This window comes from Dromaius novaehollandiae, chromosome 5 (assembly GCF_036370855.1).
Source record: "Dromaius novaehollandiae isolate bDroNov1 chromosome 5, bDroNov1.hap1, whole genome shotgun sequence".
In the NCBI taxonomy this organism is placed as follows: Eukaryota; Metazoa; Chordata; class Aves; order Casuariiformes; family Dromaiidae; genus Dromaius; species Dromaius novaehollandiae.
In genome coordinates, this window is record NC_088102.1 from 42257813 (window position 1) to 42285307 (window position 27495).

Here is a 27495-nt window from a genome sequence, read left to right on the forward strand (position 1 = left end):
CTCCCTCTCTTCTGACAAATTCCAGGAGTGATACCTTGAATTTCTGGTTGCTGATTTCAACACTGTTTTACAAGTACTGCAGTTATTCTGAAATACCACTTTTTTTTTCAATATTTATGGAGGAAAGCTAGACTTCTTTTTTTTTAATTCAGAGAAGACTGCAGGAGGGTACTTTGTTTCTATTCACAAGCAATTCTTATGTCGTGGTTCTTAATGCTTTATGAGAGTGTCATATTTTAGCCCTGCTAGACTATGTGCCAGGGAAGAGCTGCAATGTGTGTAGATCTATCAGTTACAGGTTGGTGGTGCTGTTTCTCTTCTTTTTTGGTTTTGGCCCACGTTCTCTTCTGGCTTGTATCTCCAGAGGAAGTTGACTTGCAGCTTAGTGTGCAAGGATCTTGTGAAGAGGCGGAGGAAGCTGCACTGGACTCTGGCTCAATGGGATCCTTTCTGTGCGATCCAGCACAAGGCAAATTGGAATTTTGCAGATGATGTTTCTTGGCATTCAGAAATCTCTCTTGATTTTACAGTCGGTCTGTGACTTACTCAGAACTGTGTTGTAAATGTTCTGCTATCAGATAAATGTGAGGAAACTTTAAAACTTTGCAAATTGCTAAAGTATTAATTTTCAGAAATTTTTCTGAGTTTTGAAAAATGGAGCTATTGCTGTGCGCAGACACACTTACCTGTTTATACTGCAGATTTAGCTGTGGTATGAAATCACTGGTTGAGTCAAACAGCTGAAGTGATCTCCACCAGAGTTGACTATGTCTTGGGGAGGGCAGGAGAAACAAATTTTCTATTTCTTTTTGTTTATTATTTCTGCAGAAGTTGTACCTATAAAACAATTATAAAGCTGCCTGGAACTCATTAGTGGATGGATGCTATATGTGAAACTGTAGGATGATCAGTTCAGCTTATATTTTGAGGTGTTCTTTGCTTGCAGCTGTAATGTTTAGCTTTCTTTTTCAGCATCAGTCAGTGAGGAGGATGTTAGAAACAGTTCCACTGCATCCTTCATGATGCCCCTGAAATTGTTTCACAGGAGACAGAGAGTAAAAGTAACCCTGTAGCCGATGGAAGTGCTTTATTTTTTTAACTGGTTATGGGGTTGCTGCCTACCACAGTTTTGTTAAGTCAGCTCAGGTCTGCTAAGAGCTATATAATGTCCTACAGACAAGAAGTTGTGGTGAGAATTCCACCGTGACTGATTCATGCCATGTGGTTGCATCAGAGAGTTTCATCCATGGGTGTCAATGTAAATATCATCCTGAGTTTACCCTAAAGGGCACGCACGTAGAGCTGCAAAGCTTGACTGACTAGGTGTGATAACTCGGAGGAGAATGAAAGTTGCTCAGAAAATTATGGATGAGAATTCAAATCCTTTTCTCTCTCTCTCTCTTTTTTTTTTTTTTTTTTAAAAAAAAGTTCTGCAGTATCTTTGAGTAAGTAATTAAATTCAACATCCAACTTTCAGCTTTAAAACAAAAACATTGTTACACAGCCCCACTGGAAAAAAATCTGTATAAGAAGCTCATCATGGTTACTAACCCTGCCAAACCTGATCACCACAAACTTTTCATTCTGCTTGATGACAAGTGAAATTAAAGTAGGCTTCTTTAAAATTATTGTGAGGTTAACAAGTCTCACTGACATATTGTGCACCTTCGTGATACCTTCTTTTCTATTGCCAGTGTCAAAAAAGTCCACACTGCAAGGGGAGGAACCTAACCTCTAATGCAACAGTTGTACTAGCAAAGCATTGCTATGTCACTGTCAGGGTTAATATATTCACTGCAGGCACATATTCATGTTTTGCATGTCCAGTGGGGATGTTATTCCTTCTGTGTTCCACCATGCGGCAGCCAGCAGCAGCGCCTGTCCCCTGCTGTTACGATGCTTTCCCGGCTCTCCAGAGAACTTGGTTGCTAGTAAATCTGGGAAGCTGAACAGCAGAGTTGTGAATGGGAAGCTGGGCAGGGGAGCAGCTTCACAGCGGATGGAGACTGTGTTTTACAAGTGCTTCGTGAATGCATTATCTGCAGAAGTTCTCCTGTGTTCTGTGATGAGGCGTTCTAGAAAACGATGCCTGGACGTCTGTGATTTGAGACCCGCTCTGTAGCTGGGGCTGCACTCCTTGCTCTCAAATCTCTCTCTCCTGAGCTCTACGCCTGTGCGCACTGAAAGAAATTTTTAAAACTGGCCTGCTCCAGGTTGTCGGCATGACTGTCCTGTCTGCATTAGGCACTATTTTACTGTGCTGTGTTGTGTGAGTTTTTTATTCATGGTGGACACTGTATTTACCTCCAGACCACCGATGAAGTATGTACGTTTCCAAATGCGCACGGTGTGAGCTCATGCATCTCCCTTTGAGTGATAGCATTCACCTTAGTATGGTGTAGGATTGGTTTCAGTGGAGCTCTGACAAAGACACTGGGTTTGTTCATGGAATAGGCAGTGCAGAATGAAATGAGACTTTTTGGGAACTTTTTGCAATACTGCTAATGCATTGTTGCCCATTGCTCTTCTCTGGTTTGTAACTGGATCCTCTTTCTTCGGTAGCTTCCTCCAAGGTCATTTAGCCTTTTTTAGATGGTTAATCTGGTCTCGTCAAGAGACTGACATGTCAAAAGGGAGAGGTACACAAGAAGTTCCCAAGGAAACAACTTCTCAGAAATCATGATACTTTCAAGATTTAATTGCCCTTTTTAATTTAATTAATGGAGCTACTGGTTTCATATGCAGGATTTTACTTCTGGTGTTCTTCAAAATTGTCTTGTTTTTCCTGTGACCAAGTATAGGGTTGTGTGTAGTTGTGATGGGGAGTGGGAGGGAGGGGAGGAAAGAAAAAAAACAAAAAAAAAAAGTGTTGTGCAGTCTTCAAGCCATTCCTTTGTAGTGCCTGACCATGTGGGTTGTCAGTATGTTGCTATACCTCAGTGCTTCTCCTTGGCAAATCAGTAAGATTGTGTGTTTTTTCTACTTGACCATAAATCTAGAATAATTTATAGAAGTCCTGGATAAACCAGGGATAAGCCAGGGCATTTTAATTCACCTGTTTGTGCTTCTGAACTTCTTCTGTATGTTCACAGGTAATTGCAATTTTTATTCTTGCCTCTTTGTCTTTAGTTGCATAATGCATCTTTAATTGCATAATCTGGCACCTACGTGATTTTATAGTACTCTCTCTGCTCTTGTCATATCAACTTTACAATCCAGTTTGTATTTGCAACCTGCCCTTTTCTTGAATTGTTTAGAGTTATTGTGACTTATGCCTTCTGCAGTTCTTGCTGGTCTTCCTGCAACACTTAGTTTATGTATCAGTTTTGAATTTTCTGGTAATCTGGTTGCATTCTGATTAACATGGACGTTATCTATGCACGATAGGCTCGTCTTTACCTAAAATGTTGCGCAGAACTGAAGAAGTACAGCCTCTTTTTCATTACATCATCTCAAATTTGAACTGAAACACTAGAGCTGCCTTATAGCTAGATGGGCCATATATGTAAAATGGACGAATGGCTTCCCGCAGGCCTCAGATTTCAGCCTTCCTCCTGGTGGTGTAATTGTAGCGCTCTGGGCTGTATCGGAAGAGCTCCCGAGTCCCACATTGGGCAGTTCACCCTTAGACCTTCCCCCCTCCCCCCCTTTTTTTAAGGGTCTTGTATTTTGGTACTGTGAATGGTGCTATGAATGACGTCATGTAGCTGGATTAGCCAGCAGCAGTGATAATATCCTGGCTGGGGCATTACGGAAAGGAGGATGTCTGTCCTGCTCTGCGGTGATGTGCTGTAGCAGGTGTGGGCAGCAGCCGTCACTGCTTGAGGAAGGAGGACATCTCATGGTCCCCAGAGCAGCACGGTGGAAAGCCATAGCCCATGATTACTTTTTAAAAAAATATTTCTCTTCCTCTTTCCTATGCTATAGGGTAGATTGTTTTAGATATATCCTAGTCCTTTGTTAACAGTTAAGCTTTTTTTCCTCATTGTTCTGCAGACAGAAGTGCCTCACTTATGCTGTCTCACTGTAAAAGTTATAAGGATGAGAAATGTCTATAAAGCAGACCTGTGTAAGTATCCCTGGTATTCTCGGCACAATTCATTCCCTTCTCACTCCAAAACGGCTGGCATGTTCATTGGTTATTAAAAAGACCACTGTCATCTGAACCCAGTGCTGTTATGTAACTGCTGCTTGGTTTACAGTAGTGTCTCAGGTTTTTAGGCTGCAGAAGTTGCATGTTTTTTATCATTTAGGCTCAATTATTCTGTTTTAGAAAACAATTTAAAATAGAAATTGCCAAATTCTATATTGGGAAATAAGTCATGCTTCCCTTCACTGGCTGTTTCATATTTCCCATTCCCTAATTCTTCAATGCTTTTTTATCCAGAGCCTGTGCATTTTCCTTCTGAAAACAGCATATTTGTGAAAGATATTAGGAAAAAATCACTAGTGGTGTTTGATACTGCTATGTTTGTCTCTGCTGCTATTTGGCTGTGGATGACTGGTCCATTACAATTACAGTCAGGCCCAAAAATCTCCCAAAACTAAATATTTCATTTTTTTGAAAAGTGACGTTTCAGAGAGTGAAATCATATATGAATTTTATTGGAATTTAGCAAATAGTTAAAAATAGAGGTAAAAGATCAGAATAGTCACAATGGTTCAATTCAACACTGTTGAAACTGACTATTTTGACTTTTGTTAAAAATTAGTATTTTGGGGTTAAAATTAACTTTTGTTTGAAATTGACTTAAATTTAAGAAGAAAAGTTAAATAGCTCTAAATCCAGAATGTTCTCCTTTGGATCTAATGAAATATTTAGTAAAACTTGGAGATTCTTTTTTTCACCAGTTGGGTAAAATAAATAATAAAAAACTGTTGCTGTGATAGTTACACATCTTTTTGTTAATACAATGAGTCAAACTAATTGCTATGTCTTCCAGCAAGTATTGGACTTGGGGCATTTCTCTGCACTCCAAAGGCTGCTTGTAGTGATTGTGAATAAGCTGTCATCTTTCAGGAGGATCTGTAAGAAATGCTCACCATTTTTTGCAAACCACAAGCGTACGAAACTTTTTCACTGACTTTTTTCAAGATGAAAACTCTTCCTTTCCCCCATTGGCCCTGTCCCCTAAACAAGGTATCCCATGGTAATGTAGGGCATACAGTTCCCACTGGAGAAGAAACTTCAGTGCAGGCCAGTAAATGAGCCTCAAAGCTCAGCTCTGAAGTTTGAGGTCAACAGGGATCTGGTCAAAAGAAGGACAGATAGAGCTGGCCAACAGCTGTTGCAGCAGAGGGTTACAAACCTCCTGTCATCTGCCACGTTATCTCTTGAGAGTGGGGTTAAAAGATAAAAGATGTTTTCACCTCTATCAGGCTGATCTGATTAAAGTTAAAAAGGCAGGTTTGAGTTCATTAGCAGTCCGGAGTGGGTAAGTCAAATGCTCCTGAGTTTGACCTGCTCCACCCTCCTTGGGCTCAGCTAACCTCCGTGAAGTACGGACCAGTCTTCAGAAGCAGGTACCTGTGATTTTCTTTTTTGTGTATGCTGAGAGAGGTAAGAAGAAATGAGAAGACTTTCCACAGCAGACACTTTACGTGAGCGTAAGGCTTGATGAGGAATAGGATGGTTAAGGGAAGATACGGGTGATATCAAAGAGGGCATGAGAGAATTGCAACCTCCTGGTACAAGTATGATTGGCTGGAACAGGGGGTGACTTCTGTGCCTTAGAAGGTCTCTGGCTGACGGTGATGTTGTTACGACTGTGTATAGCGACTGGCTGGTTTTCTTTCAAAACAGTAGGTGAAATCCTGACCCCACTAATGTTGTTTGACAATTGATGTCAAAGGGGCCAGAATTTTGCCAGTAGCTTAAATCTGAGAGTTTCCTTGGCTATCTGAAAGTCTGTAAAGGAGGCAAGCGCGGTTTCCTACCAACAGAAGGTTGTTTCCTTTCTCAGACTGGTGCTCCTGTGTGTGTAATCGCTATTAGTCCATGAGCTGTTAGAAGATGATATTCTCCAGAAGTTGAACAAATGCCTCCAAAACACGTGCTATCTTACATACAAGCAAGCAAATCTATAAAATAAGGGTAAACAAAAGGAATAAATGCACATTAAAATTTGCCTTAACATTTCTTTAGTGTTTGGTGGCAAACGACAACAACTGTGACAATGTTGCATAAGACGGTCTATGGATTTTTTCAAAAAAGTGCAGGTTATCCTTTGATTATAAAAATCAGTCATCTTTTAATTATAAAAAGCTGAGTAAATGCTTTAGACAAAACGAATGATGTGAAGAAACTCAACAGCACAACTCTTTCCTACCAGTAAGTGAACCTGTGAGCCTCGCTAAGGATTCTCTGTTGCCCTGTCACCTTCTAAGCAAGATGAATTGCATCAGAGCCCTTACAAATTATTTAAAGGATTAGTAATATCATCTTATATGCAAACTTGAAGGTGTTATTGCTGTTTATTGCCATGCTTTACTTGCTTTATAGATGAACAGTTGAAGCCATTTGTGAATTGTAAACGCAAACACAACTTCATGTTGATAAAAACTTTTTTAATACCAACCATTCTATCAGTAAAAGGACATATTTTCAAAAACCCAACAGGCTATAAGAAATCAAACCTTACATCTGCTACTGACTTCTAGCTGAATAATAGTCATCCCATGCGTTGAATGAGTATGAGTTTAGAAGGAGTATGGCTCATTTGGAGGAGAGCAGAGTGCTTTTTTCCTGCACCAGAGCAGTGGTAAGAAACTTTTAAAATCTCTGTAATGTTAGCAGAAATAGGTTAGAGGTAGAGCACGAATGATACAAGATCTGGGCACAATAGTTGGCTTCCTACAGCTTAACAGTACTGTGTGTTCGTGCCGTACTGTGGGTAATCTCAGCCCAGAGCAAATGCAAGAGAAATCATGGTAATTTAAACTTTGGTAAAAGAGGCCTAAGTTGCTGTGTTTTACCTTCCCTTCATCTAAGAGTTTGACCTCTACTGTTACTTTCTGCTAATATGCTGAAATTTTTCAAGGTAGCAGTTTTGGTGAACAGAATGTGTAATCTCCACTTTATCAGGTGCATATTACCATCATGCCTGTTACTCATGCATAGATGGCTGCCCCCCCCCCCCCTTTTTTTAAGCTCTTACTCACCAACAAATCTTCTGATGATTTACTCTTCTAGATCAGTACCTGGCTTTGTAGTCTGAACCACAGGTGGGTACTTAACCTGAACTAAGGCCTGCTGAAGTCATCTGGCAGACTGTTGGCTGCCTGCATTGAATGACATGTGGGCTGCACATGAACTAATTCATAGCCCCTTCCTTTGGGCTCCCTAATGCCATATGATGCCATTTACATCCTTTTCTGCCTCTCTTCTCAGAATATCCTGGAACTGACAGTCTGTGATGAAGATACTTTCACACCAAATGACCAGCTTTTGATTGTTTGCTTTGATGTAGCTAAAATCCAGCCTGGAGAAAAAGTTCACCTGAATTTTGCATTGAATCCAGAGGTAAGAAATTAAAAGACAAGCAAAATTAGGTAATATGTAAAATAATACTACTGGTCAGAATTTTTTCCAAAGGTATTACCTATATTAAACATTAGTTTCTCGTACAGTACTCGTACACTAAGACTATATTAGAATAACCTTATTTAAGCTACAAAGTGAAATGGTCAGGGCTTAGGAGAGGCCAGAAATAGTCACCTATCTGTTGTGATTAGAGCTAGGTGCAAAATGGATTTCATGTTCTGTTTTTTATGAAATTACAAAAATGTTTCTGTTCCACATGAGAAAAACAAAATAACCATTATGGAATTTCTTTTTTTTTTGGGGGGGGGGGAGAAAGAGTGAGGAAAAAATAAGGAAGTTGATAGTTAGGGCTCTCATCTCTGTAGTTAGGAGAATGATAGAACAGGGACGGGAACAAACTTTGAGCCATTTCCAGGCACTGCCCTACCCATTAGCTAGTAGCTACTTAGGGGTGCCATCTCTCAGCTTCACCACATATTCTGTCCTGTGCTTTGAGGTAACTTGTGTAGTAAACATTTATATTTTCTCATGAAAATCCATTTTTTTTTCCTTCTGGTAAAAGACAGTATTTTATTAAAAAAAAAAAAAAAAAACTCAGCAAGTCGGTTTACGATCTTTTATTATGTGATTACATACTGCTTATTCAGAGGAGCTGAGCCTCACTCATTGCACAGAATGGATAGTGCTTGGTGAATGAGAATCTACTCGGTATTTTATTCTTTTCTTGTAGGTCAGTGTGTGACCTGGGAGTTTTATTTGCTGCACATGATTCAAAGAATATTGTGTGTTTGGTTATATTAAAGGGGATAAAGAGCTTTCTATGAAATGTTTTGGAGGGGGGTAAGTTGTTTAAAGGACAGGTAGTGAAATCACAGAGGAGGTTTGTCTTTTAAAAAAGCAAAATATATGCTCAGATTACTTTCTTCAAAATATAACACCTTCTCTGCTTAAAGGCTGCATACAGTACTGTGACTGCAGAGCTTTTTCGTAATTCTGCTAGGGGCTTGAATTTACGGTTCTTAGGAACTGCGTATGTTCAGTTTCTTTCTAAACCACTGTGTCAGATAGGCTGTCTGGAAAATGCTCTTGCCTGTTCTTTATTTCCATTGCTTTGGAAAGAGAGCGTCTGCTAATTACTCTCCTAGAAAGCTAATCACTTCCTTTACTAAGGTTTTCAGTATTCCTGCTCCAGCTGACTATGACCTTCCAGAGATGGGCATCATGTGACCGAGCGTGTTTGAAGTATGAATCAAGCCATGAGTTTGCTCTGAGCTAGGTGTGTGTAAAAGTGATTTAAGCTATGTTGGACAACCTTAATAATAGACAGTGTTACCACCTCTTCCCATAATGATTTGTCTCATCTGCTAAGGTATCTCAAAAAGAGGGGTGTGGAGGGGGAATGGGTAATGTCAGGTTGCTTCCTATTGTGCCTGTTGTTCACTGTGTGGTCTAACAAGTCTTTCTATTGCTTTGCTCCAGGTCTTTTGCCCACAAAAATTTGAATGGAACTTTTTAGAAAAATAATTTGTGTGTGTGTGTATACACCAGGGTAAGAATGTGGGAACATAAGATAGCCACCATGTGGCAAATGTTATAAGCCAGGGTCTTCTAAACATTTTCTGCTGGTATTTTGATAAAGGTGGAACAGATCAATGAGCCTGGATAGTACAGATTTGTCAGGATCTGATACTAGATGAAATCTGCCTTGCATCTGTGCAAGGCAACTGCTTCTAAAATCCATCCTCCAGTTCTGTGCAAAGGAGGCACAAACAGTGGCCACTGCTCTCTTTCTCATAAAATAGAAGCTTTGGCAAAAACAAACAGGCAGAACAACCAGCTGCTCATTTATATGCCACAGGTCCAGTTCTCAAAGAAGTCACCTAAGATTTCGTACTTATTAAAATGAGCTAATAAATGCAAAAATACTCACTTTCAGCTTTAGTATAGTGATGGCTTTTCTTTAGCAGCTACACTGTCAGATTTGGCCTGGTTTTCAGTCTCTTCACAAAGTTAAAATATGCTGTACAGCCAGACTGAAAAGATGTTTGGCTGTAAAGGTTAGTTTCTTCTGGATATGAATGAAAAAGTTTTCCACATGGAGCTTGTCAGAAAAAGATTTATATCTTCCACTAAATACTGTTTTCCTCCCTGTGGGAGATATCCATGATACGTGATTTTGTGTGTGGTACTTCTTGAACTGGCTGCGTTCCAGACAGGAACCCAGGACCCAGGAAATGTCTGCAGTAAAGAATTCTGAGAGTTTTTCATTGCCTCTCATGTGTTATTGATGTGTTACTCCTTTCTTCTCCTCCTGTTCTGTGTTCTTACTCTTTCTCCTTGTTTCATCCTGATTTGGCCTTCCTACACTCTTTCCCTCACCCCCTCTTTGCAATTTTAGTCTTCCCATCCTCTCTTCTTCCCTTCTCCCTGGCAATTTTCCTTTCTCAGCTCAATCTCTTCTCCCACCCCTTGTTTCATGTTTAGTCCCCATACTCTACGAGTTCTTCTGCTTTAACCCAAATATACTTACCACCTGGTTCCCGTTTTTCTCAAGCATGTTCCTCTGTCCACCTGTTTATCCCTCCCTTCCTCTGCATTTACTGACTCCTCAGGGTGACAGCTGACTGTAAATGACAGAGCAATGGACAGGCATTACATGAAAGAGTGGCTAAAAAGGCTGTGTTCATTTTAGATTATGTCATGAAGGAAGTGGGAATAGCAAAATCACAGTTCCATCAAAGGCAAAAAGCTTATCTATTCATTTTCCTTTAAAAAAAAAAATCTAATTTTCAGAATCAGGAAGAGCTGGAAGTGGAATTTCTACTGGAAAACATGTGAGTAAAGCCTAAATGTTCCAGAATTTGTCATCAGAAAAGTTGCCATTTTAGAGAATGATAATACAGCATTAGGGAAGCAGCTCCATATACCACAGTAGTGCTTCCAGCTTTATGGAAGCTGAGAATCAGCCTCTGATTTACCTCATGTTCACAGGACATCATGGCCAAGCCTGGTGCATCCACAGGACCTCTAGATCCTCCGTGAGGATCCTGAACTTCCCTGGGAGCCGTGATCAGTGATTTTGTTGCTTCTGTCTTCCAGTCTCGAAGTTTCCCATTTGGAAGTACAGTTGGATGCAATAAAAACAGAGCCTTTTCACAAGTGAGGTTATTGATTTAAATGGTTTGTCACTATTTTTTATGCTATGGAAGATACAGTTGAATCTAGAACATACCTGTTCCATTTTATTTTCTTCATATGTGTATCAGTGCTGCTTGGGATTTGAGGGATTTCCTGAATTACCTACTTGCTGCTAGTGAAAATCTTCTGTAGGCAGCCTGGTTACGTGGCTTAAAGGAAACTATGCAGATACACTGAGGAAAACTCTGAAATTTGACTGCACTGTGACAGAGCGTAAATACCTACATTGAGAACAGAGAGTAAAAGAACAGACGTAACTATCAGGATTGAAAGACTACAGTGGGAACTCAAAGGCTATAAAAGTTTCCAGTGGCATCCACTGGTCTGGCACATGCTCTCTGTCTTGGTCTTTATTCAGACTGCATCTGTGTTTACACCAGGAAGCAGAAGTCCTGGTCCAATTTTGTGTTGACTGCATTAAGGCTGAAACTTTGCTCAGGGTGTTTTCCATTGTTATTTTTCAGTGTGAGATGCAGTTAAGATTTTTCTGTGCTTTGCTTCTTGTTTTTAGGGAGAGATTTCACTTTCACAGTGAAAGGATCCTATGAAGGAAGACAAGACGTTTCCTTAGTCCTGGCTCCAGCTGGAGAAGCAGTGATACAGCCCTGTTCCACTACGTCAAGCACAGTCAACCCAGCCTGGAGATGACGCTGCCAAGAGAGAGCTTTTTCTGTGACGTATGTCTTTGCTTGTGGACAATGATAACAGCTAAAGTAACTTGTGGGAAGCATCATGAATTGGCCTTTGCCTGGTAGATTTGTACCTATGGGCTGTAAACTATTTTCTTTTTCTAACAATCTTTTTTTCACTTTAATTCAGCATAGCTCGGATGAAAGGTAAAGGGGTGTAAGTAGTCCCCTGGCTGTGCCTCTGAATTCTCTGGACTTGTGAGAGAAAGTACAAATAGCCAAAGTGAGTAACCTTTGACAGCCTTTGGAATTATTTAAATGTATCTGTATCTATGTGATACCTGGTTTCTCACTAAAAAAGGTACTAGCTGAGTATGCTTAGTTCTGCTGACATTTGAAAATAGAACCAGTATTCAAGGAAAGAGTAGTACATTCAGAATTGCTAATTTCTTTGAGATATATTTTAAAAGCAAATGTAGTGATTATTGTGTGCAGAAGGCCTGAGAATAGACCAAAGACAGATCACTAGATTATAGATCTGAGTAACTGCTCAGTAAATACAGTAAAAACTGACCTTTACAAACTTTCAACTCCATTTAAAATTTATAGTGTTTTCACTCTTGATTTTCAGGGTGAATCTTATGATGTATGTGTGAGGGAAGAAAATGGGTAAATCTGTAATTTTTTTGAATGATTACTTAGGCCAGCTCCTATCTTTTCTTAGTATGCTCTGTAGATGAAGGGAAACTACAGCTTAAACTAGTTCATTATTTCAAGATGATGGAGTAAAGATTATAACTGATTTAACAAGATCAAAATATGGGGAAGGGTTAATAGATTGATACGTTTCTGAATTGGTTGTTAGTTCAGCATAGGATAGGTGGCATGCAATCATGGGATATAACCAGTCACAATACTTCCCAATGTTGATGCCTAAGAATTGCTATGGTAAGTAACCTTTGTCTATAATACATACAGATTTGTGTGTGATGCATTTGTAACACGTTTTTAACATCATTATTCATTTATCAGTCCTCTGCAGGTCATTTTCAATGAAACAGTTGGACAGTGAGTAATTCACTGGTGGGCTAACAAGCAGTGATTTTTCTGAAGGGCAACATTACTGCCTACTGATTAGTTAGCTACATTGCAAGCAGCAGTTACAAGTGGAGGTGGTAAATCAGAGTTTTAACTGACTATTTACTGAGGATTACGGAACAGATGAAGAAACCTCTTGGCTAAACACCTCCCCCCCCCGCCCCAGAACAGTAGCCCTGGGAAATAAAGGTTTTGAAATTATGATGCACAATAAGTTTGTAATCATGTACAGATATGAAGGCAAACATTTAAGAGACATTTTCTGACTCAAGTATTTGCAATGCAAGTTACCAGCAGAGAACTGGCTTGTACTGGCGTCTCAGTAATTGCTTAGGCCCACTTTGCTGTTCAGGAAACACTTGCATAGGAAGATACTGTTAAGAAGTGCCCAGATTTGAGGGCTCAGTATGTTGCAGTTTGAATTTAATTAACATCTCTTGTTTTTCACCAGCTGAGACTTTGATTCACTGCATTTCCTAATGACTGCATGAAATAGTTCAGGGCACCTTTCTGATATCTCAGCAGGAAGGTAGAAATACAGGATCTGTGACAGGCACACACAAGTTCTCATTTGCACAGTGAGGTCTTTGCATATATGGAAGCAGCCTTTTTGGAAACTGGTTTATTGTTGCTGCTGAGTTTGCCTGCTGTCTCAAGCAATAGGTCTAGACATGGCTTACAGATAACATTTATCTTGGGTTCTGGCCCTATGCTCTAGATGTAAGAACTGAGATTTGCGCTTGGTGTTTGATCTATGCGCAGAGGAGAAGGATTTCATCTGTAAAAGGAAGAAAGTGGTTGCTGCTGCTCTGAAAGTTCTTCAGCTAGATGGAGACCTGTGGGAGGGTGAGGTGTGTGGGACAGCCTTTGGCACTTGAAATGTTCTGTCCTGCTTTGCATGAAGTGAGTGTGATGTACTTGCATGTCTGCCCATATATCTCTTCTACATCTTTTCGACTGAAGCATACAGACCAGATTCTCACTTGTCCCCAGACTATATCCAAGAATTTCTGGCACAGAGGGTGGAAGAGGAGCTCTCACAAGGTCTGTTACAGCTCTCTAATTCTCTGCCAACCTCCGCCCTCACTTTGGTGTGGGTTAAAGCAGCCTGCCTGCAGGACATGAGCATAGTGCGAGCTTGGTATCCATAGGGGCTGCTGCAGTGCGAAGGAGGTGAAGCACCACTGACTCGCTGTGGCGAAGCGCCCACAGGGTGCCCTTAACGGAAGGGCTGGTCTTGGGGCTTTCTTGGGTGCTCTCATCACAGGAAGGCTCATGGCAAGGAATCGTTAATGCTCAGAAACCTAGGCAGTTAAGTCAGCTAAGTCGAGTGCTCATGGACTTAAATACTGAGTAGGATAGGACTTAATTTTTTCATCTCTGACTAAATGAAAAGATCTAAAACTTGTACTGGAATAGAGGAACAGACTCCAAAGTTAGCTGGAAAAGTGTACTTAGGAGTAAGGGGAGGAATAAAAAAGACTGACAGTGTGAAGGTCAGAAAGCACAGGCATAAACTGGGAATTGCTACAAGTGAACCTGAGGAACCTCAGAATAAGATAAAAGGGTTAGAGTCACATGAATAATACCTCCCCCCTACCCCCCAAATCAACAACAAACCCAAAAGCAAGGAGAGATGGTGAAATGCAGTGAAGCGGAGATTAAAGGTAATAGTGTGATATATCCCTAACATTGAAGAAATATGTTGTGTTGGTTTTTAAGGACTATGCTAACTATGGGGCAAAGAGAGGATGGCTAACAGAATTGCCACGTATGTGAGGAAAGTTAAGACTAAATCATATAAAGCAAAAATGTCAGGGAGAGGACAGGCACCCCACCTGCATGTGAAAAGTCAGGACATTAATGAAACTGATTTTTCCATCTTCAATTTCAGATCAAACAACCATCCTAGCAACATACAGATTACCATTTAAAGGTAATGATTTTTATGTGCATTTTTATACATCTAAGAAGTTTCTCTTTAGGGCTGGGTGAATGCCAAAAACTTCTTTTAAGTATCTAACTTCTTAAATATCATAAGCTTCTTTAAAAGCTTTCTTTTAAATAATTTCTTTTTTTCTTTATCTGACTGGAGGAAAAATGAGTGCTCAAATATTATGAGAGACATTCCTGTGCAAACACGCTGCCCTGCGAGGGGTAGAGAGACCTGCTGCTTGCAGCCTGGAGACCAGCTGCTGCTGCTCGTTCTTCCTCCTCTCCACCTGCTCTTCGCGGCCTCTTTCAGCTGCTTGGGTTGTTGCCAAGACAGTGGTAGTCCAAGAAAGCCATGAAGAGCGGGATGAAGGTGGGGGGGCCAAGGGGCAGGGAGAAAAGGAAGGGGTGGGGTGTGGCAATAGGCAGCAGCTCCAAGCATCAGCAGTGTTACGTGTCCTGAGCAACAGCACCAGCCATTGACCATTTCTATGGTGTTACCTGGCCAAAATGGAAGTGAATCTGGTCATCCGCGTCCAGACAAAACTTGCAGTCCAGTGTGTTCAGCCAAGATTTGGGAAGGTGTTGCTCAGTACATCTGAGTCTTCTGAGATTCACAAGGCAATGATTATCACAATCTGAGCCTGAACAGTAGCTGGTGTCGCTGCCGACTGGGGAATTAACAATACCACAGCTTGAGTAGGGCCTTAACCAGCAGTGGATTTTCAGCCTCAGTTTTTCCTTCTCGCTGCCGAACTGGACCTGAGCCCAGAGCTGAATGGATTTTCTCAGTGCTAGTACAGGAGGTGTATTTAGCTTTTTGACACGCAATACAGTGAAGGGCACTTACTCTTTTCAAAATGTGATGGTCTGTCACCAGCATGTTGAAGCTGCAATTCTTATTCTTCTAGCTTTTGATTTTCTGATAACCTGGTTCTTTTACTTGTGTTCAGGTAGCTGCAATAAGTCCTTCTTCTTGATGCCTTATTTGCAGATTAGGTGGAGTTTGCACCATATGAGGTGGGAGGTGGGTTTCCTGAAATACAAAGCCTCTGTTCGTTCAGAGGATTTTGGTAGTTCTTCATGGGTTGCCTGATGGAGAATATTCCAGCATCTCGGATCTGCTTCTTGGAAGGTGATTATTATCCCCCCAAAATGTCAACTTTATAAACACGTAGTTGGCTACACAGAGTCATCTTTTAATAACAACTTGTCTGCAAGTAGAAACACTAGTACCAGATAACATATCTGATACAATTTAAATCTCAAATGAAATGTCTTAAAGTGGAAAAATGAATTGCAGAGGAAGCAAATATCTAGGGCAGATGCAATTAACTTGCTGGACTTCTTAAATTAGACTAAAACAGAACACACTTGTTAAAACTACCTTTTGAAGTAATTAAAATCAGCAGCTGACTTGTATCATCACCCCTGTTTTTTTAAAATGGCCTAATCATAATCCAGACATTAGGTGGAATGGCATAGCATTTGGTATTCATATTCCAATTTATAAAATATCATAATTGGCAAGTTAGGATAAAATTGGATGAGTATGAAGTCATGTGTAAAAAACCAGTGCTCATTTAAACAACTGCAGAAGCTGAGTAAGGCTGACCAAGTATGCTCCAGAGCTGTGCTCTAAAAATGCAGAGTAGTATTAAGTAGAGTGGTGGTGGTGGTGGTTTTTCAACTTTCCAGGCACATGGAGTAATATATTTTTCCCAGAGTGTTATGGATGCTGTCTACCTCTCACGTCATTCAGAGGACTTCTAGCACAGATGGACTTGGGGCACTGAGCGTGACATTGGTTAGTTATTTGGATTACTTTTTGCTTGTGTCTGCATTACCGTCACACCTCTCTGAAATGTGAAGACTGATGTTTTGGAGGCATTTGGTTTTGTGCCTGATTCTGGGTTAGGGGATGCTAAGCCTTTGGGAGTGATGGAAAAGCAGGAAAAGAACAGTTGCGCTGGAAAGCAGGAAAAAAAAGTTGCGCTGCTTACCATAAAAAATCCCTGGGGAGTTTTGTCTGTGGCAAGAGGGTGACCAAGAGCCCTATAGGGAAGGAGGCCAGGTGGGGAGCGACAGGATGCTGCTGTGAGACCAAGCCCCCCAACTGCTGCCAAGCACAGTCTGCGCAATGGCGCGAGCACCCGCTTGCAGGTAGGGCAGGGTGGTTCGGCTGCCCAGCCTCCGCTCCTCCTGCTTGTGGGTGCTGTCTCCAGAGCAGACAGGGGCTTCCTGGGCACCACAGATGCTGACGATGTTTTGAAGTAGTGATTGTTTATCTCTATGACTCCAGCAGCTGACTTCTTACATTTCACTTTTTCAGAAAATGGTCTATTTTCTTTTCTTATTCTTTTTTTTTAATTGATTACATTAGTGATGCTATGCAACATTATAAGCAAAATCTTGTTTTCATTGTCAGGGCTATTTTCTATAGCTTTCTTGGACACACTCAGGGCCACACATGAACAAACACACACACATGCACACACATTTACCTATTCTGCATATCTGTGGAGCTTTGTCACTGCAGTATCCAAGTTCCTTAATATTTCATTGAATAAGTTTTAAGAATATAATTACCTAGTACGTAATCTTGCTGTTTTTTGAATGAAAATTGGAGTTGCCTTTCTTTTACATTTCACTCGTTTGCTGCAGGGTATCCAGATGTTGATTTCTAGATGCACTGAATAAAAACACTCAAGAACCTGTGGTCTGTGAGAAGTTACATTTAACCAAAATTTCATGATCCAAATCTTCTGCTGTGCCCACTAATCTAAAAAAAGTCTTGAATTTTGTATAGATTTTAGAATACAGGAATCTTGACTTAAAAAATAAGCAGTGTTAGAAAATAAACCATCAGACCTGCACCCAGGAAGTTTTAAAATCAAGGGGGGCAGGCTTGTTCCAGGGGATAGTTACCCATATTTGCAAAACACGTAAAACAATCACAGTTTGCCTAATGCAACAAAATACCAGTAATAGGCTTTGGTAGCTTTTTTTCAACCTCTTTGTGTTGCAGCTCTGTTCTTTGATGACCCAGCTGCTGGACCTATTCTCAGAGTACTGCTGAGAGCAAGGAATCCTGTTGCCCTGGACAGAGCTGAGCGAGGGTGGCTGAGAGCACCTGAAGGAGTGCTGCCTGTTTGAGGACAACTCAGAGGCAGCTATCTTGATCTATTTCCCACTGGTGTGTGACACCTTCCAAAAATACAAGGCACCTAGTAAGTTAAGAGCCTTAATCATTTTTTGAGATTGTCCCATCTAGTTTATCCACTAAATACATCTCTCTTCTAAAATGAGAGACCGGCAAGCTTCTCAGTTGGCTAAGTTTCCATATTCATAGTCCTGCTGTGTTGGATGTCATTTTGGCTAACTAATCAGGTATTGAACTGAGGAATTTCAAAATGAAAAGCATGAATAGCTATAGCTAGAGATAAAACTCTCTGGAGTCTGGACCATTTCCTTTCCTTTGATAATGAAGGATAGGAGGCAGCTGATAAGTTGCATTCACTGGTAGCTTATACTAGCACTCAACAGTCTTTTTAAATGAGATATTGCATTTACATTGTTAACAAAGCTAGTATTTTCTTGTTTCTTTGTTTAAATGAAATTGAAAAATCTTAAAATAGAAAGTGCAGACAACATATAAGAAAATTAAGGATTTGTGCAGGCCAGAAGCTGCTTTGTTTTCTATGATTTTTTTTCAAAAGTTGCCAGGTTATTTTTTCAGTTCAGCAATAGAATAAATTGTGACTGTTTTTTCCTCCAGGAAAAATTACTTGGTAAATTCATTTTGAATTTACAGATACTTTTTTATGACTACATTCCTATTTTCTTGTTCTCAGTTTAGTATGAACCAGGAAAACTTACTCAAACTGAACAAAACCCCATGTACTGGCTTATTGGCAAGACCTCATGTAGTTCCATCATCCTTTTCTTTTGCCTTGTGGCATCTATATAGAGTCCTGGAAATCTCAGCCACCTGAGAGGGAAACTTCCCCTTCCAGGAGCTTTCTGATGTCATTCTTCACCAGCTGGTAGATAGGAGCCATCATCTCAGTTTACCCAATGGAAAAGTTAAAAATCCTGAATCTGAAGAAGTGGAATATTCTCATGGAAAACTTTATTTTTGAGAGGAAAGCATTTTCCATGACAAAATTGTTCTGCCGGTCAATTCTGTATCAGTTGCAATTGTGATAAATTACTGAATTTTAGTAGTGTGGCAAGTTTAATGTCTATATCATAACTAAATCTGCAGCCATCTTCCTGAGAGAATTAAGCTTCTTGGGGCTGCTACTGTTATTCTGCGTTGACTGGTAGGAATCTCGCCCCTCAGTAATGTTGTTATGATGAATTTCGCTATGTTTTTACTTCAGATGTGTAGTGCAGTCCCACAGAAATGGAACAGGGGGGAATAGATGTATGCTGCTCCCTATGGCACTGGTCTACTTACATATACTGAAGAAAATTTCAACAAGCTGCTGAATTTGTGCAACTGTAACATCCTGAATAACAAACATTTAATTCTTCAGGCTTTGTGAACTGCGGTGGAATGAAAGAAACGTTTTAAAAGCTGTTCGTCACCTCAACCATATCAACTCTGTTAAAGTATGTTTTGACCAATGCCATCAGAAGCAGATGTACAGAGGTTTTGGTAACTGACTAACAGAAAACACGAATCCACACAAAATGAACATCCATGTCAGCTTGTTAAACAGAGAAAATCATATCTTTTATTAAGTACTGTGTGTTGTGATAAACACGGTTCTGGCAATGAAGTCATTAACAAATTGTAATTATTTTTTTAAAATTCACTCCACTGGTACAGTGAGTTGGAAGGCAATTTTGATGTTATAGGGTCCAGTCTGATATATAGAAATATAGTGATGAGGTTTCAACCTCAGAAAAGTCCATGCCATATTTGGATGCAACTCTTAGTGGTATGTGGTCTTTGTTCTAGAGACCAAAGCAAAGATCAAGCAAAGTCTTATGTCTTTGCTTTTGACAGTAGCAGCTGCCAAAAGATGCTTGTACTTGGAAAAAGAGGACTGATAATCAAAGAATGGTACTGTAAATAATACCCTTGGTTTTGTCAGCCTTCTTTTAGGCAGAAGTCTCATTTTCATTGAATTTACCTGATTGACTGCTATTGAATTGAGTCTAAATTTTTGATGAACTATTCCAGGGTGATCAGTATCTAATAAGTAGCTTGATTTTCTACCAACTGTTTAATAAAAATCATCTGGCTTCATCCACTTCTGCTGAACTTCTCTCTGGGCTATTGCCTACTGAATGGATTTTAAAACCAAGGAAACAGCTAAGATTTTGAATCCTATACTTCCTGGTTTTAGAGAAACTATAACAGCCTAGGCTTTGGCCATAGCCTTGTCTTCATTTATTAATCTGCTGTTAGCTCTCAGATGGTCATGGTAACGAAGCTTGTTACATCAACTCTATTCACTTCTGCGACAGCAGAATGGTCATCGTGTAGCTGCTGCTACAGCTTTATTCCATTGCCATCCAAACCACAGGCATTGTTTCATATCTGTTAGAGATAAATGTCTGTTTAAGAAGATGTGTTCAAATGGTTATTATAAGAACTTATTGTGTATAAATTGATACATGTACTGTGTAATAGCTACTGTTCAAATACTAATAAACCATGCAAAATCTTATTAAAGAGAGCAGTATCATAGATGCAATCATTGCAATGTGTTATTTTTATCAAGTTCCACACAGTTTGTGTACTGAGTTTATCTGGGAAGAGATGTTTCTTGCTTCAGATGCCAAAGAATGAGATATTGAGGGGACAAAGGCAACCATGAGCTTTGCTCATGACCTTTGCGAAAGGATGAAAGAAAGGCTGCCACTTAAAGAGACCAGTTGAAGATGAAGGGCGGAAAAAAATGTTCTGTTTTTAAAACCAGAGTGCAGATGACGGGGATAATAATGAGCCATTTATGAGTCTAAATGCCACTCTTCCAAATGCTGTGGTATTTATCCAGTAATACAGACTGCAACCATTTGAAATTGTTTTGCTAGTGTGACTAGAATTCACTGTATGCTTTATCTGTATTTTTATTAGTCCTTTCTGCTCCCCTTTGCTGCCATCTCATTCATTACACCGATATGTGCATTAAAAAAAAATGTATACATCTGTTTGGCAGTCTGCCATCCTTGCGCTGGGAAAGCGAAATCTTGTCTCTGCTCCCCTCACGTGCCATTGTCAGAAGGTAAATGGTCTCTGTCATCTAGGCTTGGAGACTCCTGTGTATTTAGCATGATTTGTCACTTCTATGGCAGTTCTTTTTCTATGCATCTGTTCAAAATAACATATCCAAACTGAAGTGCTGAGATAATCCTAGCAGATAGCTCCTGTCAAGCTTTGCTGCAGTATGAATCAAACAAAAGAAAATCTCTCTTCGTAAAAGGAAATTATTGCTGTCAGTAACCTTTTCCACTCTTCACAGCATCAGGATGGTCCCGTCCCACAACTCTCTTCTTTTTTTCACTTACTGATGAACATCTGTCTTTTTCAACTCTGCCCTCTTAACGCGAAGGCCAGTTTATTTCAGCTCCTTTTCTTGATCTTGGCTAGGATGATTTGATGTTCTGTCTCACCAGTAAAATGCCGTAGTCTTCTGTGAGCAGAGTAGAAAAGGAAGATGTTACTTTAGCAGTTCAGTTGTGTTCATTATTGTTTAAAAAAATTAGCTCATGAAATGGCTTTTTTAACGTGTTTGTTTTAAATTCTTTTAAGTATCTTTTAGGTATTTTAATGTTTTTCAATTTTTTTTAACAGTTCCAGGAAGATATAGCAGAGGCAGTGCTGTTTGTGCCTGGTTTATTCCACCAACTGGTTGCTGGTGGTTGCAATGCTTGGCACTGGGCCTTGTGCTTTACTCACGCAAGGTGTGGCGATGTAAGTATTTGGCAGTAGATTCAGAAAACTAGGATGGCTCCCAACGTGCTACGGAAAGGAGGGAGTCCATTTAAAAGAACGTGGGCCTGTTAAGCTAGCAACTGAAAATCTTCTTTGCCCAAATTGTCTAGGTTAGCAACTTGATATTTTGACTTGAAGGAAAGTCAGACAAATACTAGTGTTTGAGTAGGGACCTGGCTCCAAAGAGCCAATGTCGCACACAAGGCTAATGCTTTCCTGGGCATGCTAACTTCAGCCTTCTTGCTGGCTACGAGTGGCTATCATTCTCCACAGTGGACTCTCATTTGATTTCTTGTCTGGGGAAGAAAAGGCCACTTTTCCTGTCCTATTAAAGGCGACATAAAAGTACAGGTGAAGAGATAGTTGTTCAAATGGCTTACCATCTGCTAAGCAAAAAATAACTATGGAGGAAAGAAGTTCAGTATTCGTGATGCTATTTTATATGGGAAGAGTTGCAGCCTGGTGAGCTATGGGCTGGATTTTCAAAATCAGTTAGCAGTGGCACAACTGCTATTAAAGATCAAGGTAGGTCAGCAACAATTTCTTTTTTGACAACACTGGTTTGTGACCTGTCACACAAGCTCTGCCAAATGTGAGGGTGCTGCCCTGGAAGCAATTAGGTGTGAATATAGTCTCTGGGACTCTCTGAAGTGTCTCAGGCTGGCTGTGAATGAGGTTTTACCCCCTTAATCACCTGGTGATGTAAGATGACCTCCTTGTATTCTGAAAACTGATTCAATTCAAATTGCTATTAAGGCTGTGGATTTCTCTATAGAGGTCCTAGGCTGTGCTTTGTGCCACAGTTATGCTAAAGGAACTACTGCAAAGACTCTCCTGACTAGTTATCTGGCACAGAAAGGTGCTGGCATTCCTCACCTCTATGGGCTGACCAGGTTAGGGAAGAGAGAAGGTTACTTGAACGGTTTCTGAACTCTTGAATGAAGCTGGAAAGGTCAGAGGGCCTCATGCCTTTGGTGCAGGGAGGAACAGAGATTCGGTCAGATGTTCTCATCTCCAGAGCACAGGGCGAGTTGGAAATAATGGTCGTGAGCATCTGCTTTTTGAGAGAAGGGTTGGATTTGAAATTCTTCTTGCAAAAAACTGAAGCCAGGATTGCATATATTGAGAGATGTTGGGCCAGTACTTCACTGATGACTTTTGGATGGGAAAAAACCACCTACTTCTTTCTGTGCCTGAGGAGGAGTGAGATCTTTATCTCTTTATCTCTTTATCTCTTTATCTCTTCAAAACATTCTAGGGCATGTGAAATCATTTTTAATCAAGTTTCTCAATAGACCTTTGAAGAAAAAAGCCATCCTTCATACACGTCATAATCAGGATAGTGCCTTAGTAAAAAATATAACACCCTGCCCCCAATCCTGCCTCTATCCATACCTGTAACCTACCTTTTCAGTGACTATGCAATCTTGTACCTTTCACTCTTCAGAATTTAGATTCAGATTCAAACTGAAGGTCTCTCCCACTTAGAAATGGATGATAAAAACTTTCAGATGTTTTTTCTCCAACCTGTGCCCCTCATCCACTTAAGATCATTTGGAACATTTTGTGAATTTGTTTATTTCAAGATCTTGTTTTGGTTAAACAAGAAAGAAAATGCCACACAGTACTAAAAAAAAATCTAAATATTTTGACTTAAAAAAATTTTTTAATGCAAAATGCTTTGTTGAAAGTGACTTCAATTAAAGTTATACATTAAAAAAAATCTGAACTAGTTTCAGCTGAACAAAACATTTTTTATCTGAAAATATTTTTTGTATTTTTTTGCTGCTTTTTAATTGATTTGTTTTTCTCAAAGATAATAGCCTTTGCAAAGATATCTGTTCAGCCAGCATCTCCCCCAGATCATGTTTTTGCATATTTAGTGCAGCTCTCCTCTCAATTCCACTCAGATACGCCTGTGATTGTACGCCTTTTCCACTCACTCTTTAGCCCAGGACGCTGAAAATCCTAGTGATCTTGACAGCTGATTTCTTTTGGCCGAAAGGAAGTCTCCATATCTCTCCTTAAGGCTGGACATCTCCATGAAATTATGTGCAACTTACAGTACAGACTTTATGCTTCCTGCCTGACAGAACAAGAATTAGTGAGTGAATGGAATGGTTTCTCTGGAGTCTTGATGCACATTTCTCCAAGAATGGTTTCTTGTGAAGTCCTTCTTTGCATTGTATTTGATTAGCAATACCAAACTTCAAGGATGTTGTAGAATATTGAAGAACAGGTATATTGAAGGTATTGTGCATATCAACACAGATATTGTATATATCAATGTGAAATTAAAATGCCAGACAAGCTGATATGAAAGTTAGCTTTTTAACTGGGGTGTTGTCTGAAATTAGTGGCAGGCTAAAGAATCACTAGTCAAAGGTGAATCTTTCAGAGACTGAAGTGTGTTGTAATGGGGAAGAAGGTGGTACTTTTCAGCCGTGATAAACATTATTTTGTGCAGAGTTTATCAAGCTTGGTTCCACTGCGTAACTGGAATTTGACTACTTGCTGTCTTGTTTCATTGGCTGAATGAGGTCCATGTAGTTTTTGTAGCCTGAAGAATTGTTTTTAAAAAAAAACAAAACAAAACTGAAAGAGACCTCAGGAGATAGTCTGACTATTCTTCTATTTCCATGACTAAAGTTGTGAATAAAGGCAGATCCGTAAATGTAGATCTGACGCCATCTTTGTTAATTTGCTTTATGTGTTAATTCTGAGTATTTTCTCCTGTGAAACCTGTCTATTGTTTTGTAACACCTCTAGCATGTTTTTGGATAGTTAACTACCTTTCTGTTTATGTTCAAGTTGTTTTAATAATGACCGACTCCTGTTGTCATCACAAAGGCAGTACAAGTGTGCTTTTCTCTTGCAAGAATATGAAATCCCTCATTAGTCATATATTGATGAAATCCTGGATTATCGGAAGGTGACAAAATATTTAAGTGGTATATGGGGTAATTGTAGGATGCTGGATGCACATGTCACTGCTACCTGCAGCCGATTGTGCTTAGATATATGATTGTCTCAGTATCACATTGGGGAGCTAGCACTTGCAATAGGGTAGTTTAGATGAATTTTGGCTGCCCCAGATCAGCAAGATATTTACATTTGTTCCACTTTGCTTTAATTAAGACAGATACAAAATTATGTTCATGTAGATGTGCACTATAAAGTAGGTGGAGAGCAGAGGAAAATTATATTTTCCTTTTACTGTCCTTATCACTCATGCTTTTAGAGACTGTTGGGTGTTCCCTCATCAGTGTAAATTCTTTCTTGTCTTCAAAGAGAAAAATAAGATTGTAAGTAGCATGTATGTGTGGAATGCTACTGGTTTTAAATTATCTACTTTGGAAATGTGATTATTAAACAAATTGAATAGTCTCAACATATGACTCATTAGACATTGGTAACTTCACCCATGAATTTACTTACTACATGTTTGACAGATGTCTTTGAAAACCTTGTTGAGTTGTGGAAGTTCTTTTCAAGAAAAATGCGGAAAAAGCGGCATGACGCTTAACGTCTGAAGCAGTAATCTTGTTGAAATATAATCCTAAGGATTATATTTCTAGCTCTGCCATGCCAGTGGGACAAACTATGAAATCACAATTTATTTGGAGGCAGATTCTTTGCAGACACCAATGATTACCTTTTCCCAGGAGTAAGTGATCAGTTAGTTTTCTCAGCGATGGCAAGGACTTACTATTATGGCTGTTACCAGTATACAGCGCTTAGATCTATCATTAATTTAGTTCATGGATGAAATACTGTTGAGGTCATAATTCTAGATTTTCACAAATCTTTTAAGACAATATCTTCTAAAGTCTTCTTGTGTGGCTTGGATAAGCAGTGGGTAAGGGAAGATGACATCAGCTACAAACACATGGTGGTTGTGAGCAGGAGAAGAGTTACTATTTAGGGACATGCTTTGGTACGGAAATAATGAGATTGCCTTTAGAAAAGGAAAATGTAAGCTGAACATTAGGAAAATCTCCTGCAAGCAGGGTGCACTGATGCTGAAAAAAATGCTCCAAATGGTGAAGTGGTATCCCATTTATGGATCTTAAAAGTGACACGGGTGTACTGTAAGAGGATGTAAGGTCAGGAAGTCTGGCATCGGCTATGGAATAATTTGGGTGGTATAAATGGCCTGTTTTGTGGCTAAGACACATGGACAAAGCAATGGGTCTGCTTGCATGAGGAGAGGATAGGATTCCTCTGACGGGCTTTCTCCAGGATGGTGTCTGCTGGGAAAGGGAAAGGCGAGCTGAATAACCTAGTCCTTTCATTTGATGTAGAATGTCTTACAGAGATTTTTAATAAAAGCCAATTCCCACTTAACATTTTAATACTGAGATTTTTCCAGGGAAGTATCCTTCTTTCAAAAGCAGGAAAGACCAGTTTTACAAGAAACACAAGTAGATGATTCTGAGCTGTGACTGCTCCACCTGAATTGGTTCATAAACATTTAACAGAGATATAAATTGATAAAGACAGGAAATGAAGGGATATATTTTTGTCTTTGGGGCAGAGATGCTCATGTCCATTGGAAATATCTTTTGGTCTGTCTTTCAAGGAATCTTTCAAATCCTGGAAGTTCAGGTTTGTCGCTGAACCATTTTGCTTTGATTTCATCTTGGATCCATTTTTATGGAAGTATCAGGTAGTACTGCTGTGTATTTTGGACAATGCCTTATGAACAATCATCACATGCACATCACAGACATCAATAGGGAAGAAACTGGATCCATTTTTATGGAAGTATCAGGTAGTACTGCTGTGTATTTTGGACAATGCCTTATGAACAATCATCACATGCACATCACAGACATCAATAGGGAAGAAACTGGCTTGTTTGTAAGAAGAGAATTTTATTCTGGCTATGTTCCTTGGACAACATTCTCCCTCTTCCTTCCATCCATAGTGTCTTTGATACTGTCCGCTGTGGTACAGGGGAGTGCATGTAGGTGGCATTATCTGTAGTTTGCAAGGTCACTTTCTTTACCCACATGAAGTGAAGTAGCCATCAATATGAATGAGACTGATTTGGAAAGGTGTGCAAGATACAAAATCTTTACCACCACGTGCTCTGTGCCCTGCTTGGATCATCTGGTGATGCAGGAGTGAGCACTGGCTCCCTCCTTTCATTGAGCAGTGAGGAGGGAAGAGGCAGTGGAGCCAGCGTCTGGCCTTGCATGCTGCAGATGCTGCTGGCCTGCACGCATACATGCTAGCTCAGGGCTCCTGTAATGCACTACTGTTCAAGGCAGTGGGTCACCATCTGCCAGAGTAGCAAGGGGCCAAGGAGGACATGGTGCTCAGATGTTTCTCAAGCACAGTTGGCCTGTTGGGCCTGCTGTGAAAGTGGGCACATACAAGAGCCCTTTGAAGTAAATGCTGAAGATGGGTGAATTGCGGTCTCTAGGTTCTGAGGTTCTCCACGCAGAAGAGCACAACCCTCTCCCCTGCCTCACCCTTCTGCCCCCAAGTTCTCATCTCCTGCCTAACTCCTCCCTTCCCTGTCATTGCATCTAAAATCAAGCTGTAAGCTTTTTCTGAACGGGGTTTATGTTTTTCTAGCTATACTGTAAACACCCAATGTTCTTTGGGTATATGGTGAGGTCACTAAGTGTGGCACAGAAATGCATCTCTAGAACAGTATGGGTCCTGCGAACTGTAGCACAGCAAGGAGTTAATTTACCTTGCCCCTCAGGCAAACAGCCCGTGCTGAACTGCATGCTGCCACAAGAAGACTGCTAGAAGTATCTGAGTTCCTTGTTTGGAAGGTAGTTGATATCTCTCCCCACTACCCTGTAGCACTGCAGTGGCAGTGTAAAGATACTCAGGGAGCTGTAAAATAGCTAGCCACAAGTGCTCTGGTATCCCTTGTGGGTTAGCTGTGTTGCATAAATATAAAAGTTTTTACTAGTAGTAAAATGTGAGTAGTATTTTCTAGAAAGCAGTCTGTGGGCAGAAAGAAATTTTGGCATTCCCCCCCCCCCCAAATCACAGTAGGTAGAAAAGAAATTGCTCTTTATTCTGCTGACTCAATTGACTTGCCCTAATAGGCTGCAGGAAGCAGGGAGGGGATAATTTAATGACTGGAAATAACAAAGGGGTGGAGCAGCTGAGCCTTG

General features: G+C 40.2%; 1 protein-coding gene across 1 annotated transcript; it reads left to right on the forward strand.

Moving 5' to 3' along the window:
* The first annotated feature begins 11 nt into the window (after positions 1–11).
* LOC112980623 (cytosolic phospholipase A2 epsilon-like) lies at positions 12–20099 on the forward strand. Its single transcript, XM_064512589.1, has 8 exons — positions 12–6761; positions 7391–7522; positions 10643–10702; positions 11253–11418; positions 11561–14404; positions 15395–16207; positions 17429–17630; positions 18942–20099. Exons 1-4 carry the CDS (start codon positions 6711–6713, stop codon positions 11274–11276), a joined length of 267 nt encoding a protein of 88 aa, XP_064368659.1. The 5' UTR covers positions 12–6710; the 3' UTR covers positions 11277–11418; positions 11561–14404; positions 15395–16207; positions 17429–17630; positions 18942–20099.
* The last annotated feature ends 7396 nt before the right edge of the window (positions 20100–27495 follow it).

What these genes read in the sequence shown, in the direction of transcription:
- LOC112980623 (XM_064512589.1), top strand. Translation starts at nt 6,711, where the DNA reads ATGGCTCATTTGGAGGAGAGCAGAGTGCTTTTTTCCTGCACCAGAGCA. An exon ending in TTTCCTGCACCAGAGCAGTG is followed by an intron (nt 6,762 to 7,390) that starts GTAAGAAACTTT and finishes CTCTCTTCTCAG; the next exon opens with AATATCCTGGAACTGACAGT. An exon ending in AAAACAGAGCCTTTTCACAA is followed by an intron (nt 10,703 to 11,252) that starts GTGAGGTTATTG and finishes TCTTGTTTTTAG; the next exon opens with GGAGAGATTTCACTTTCACA.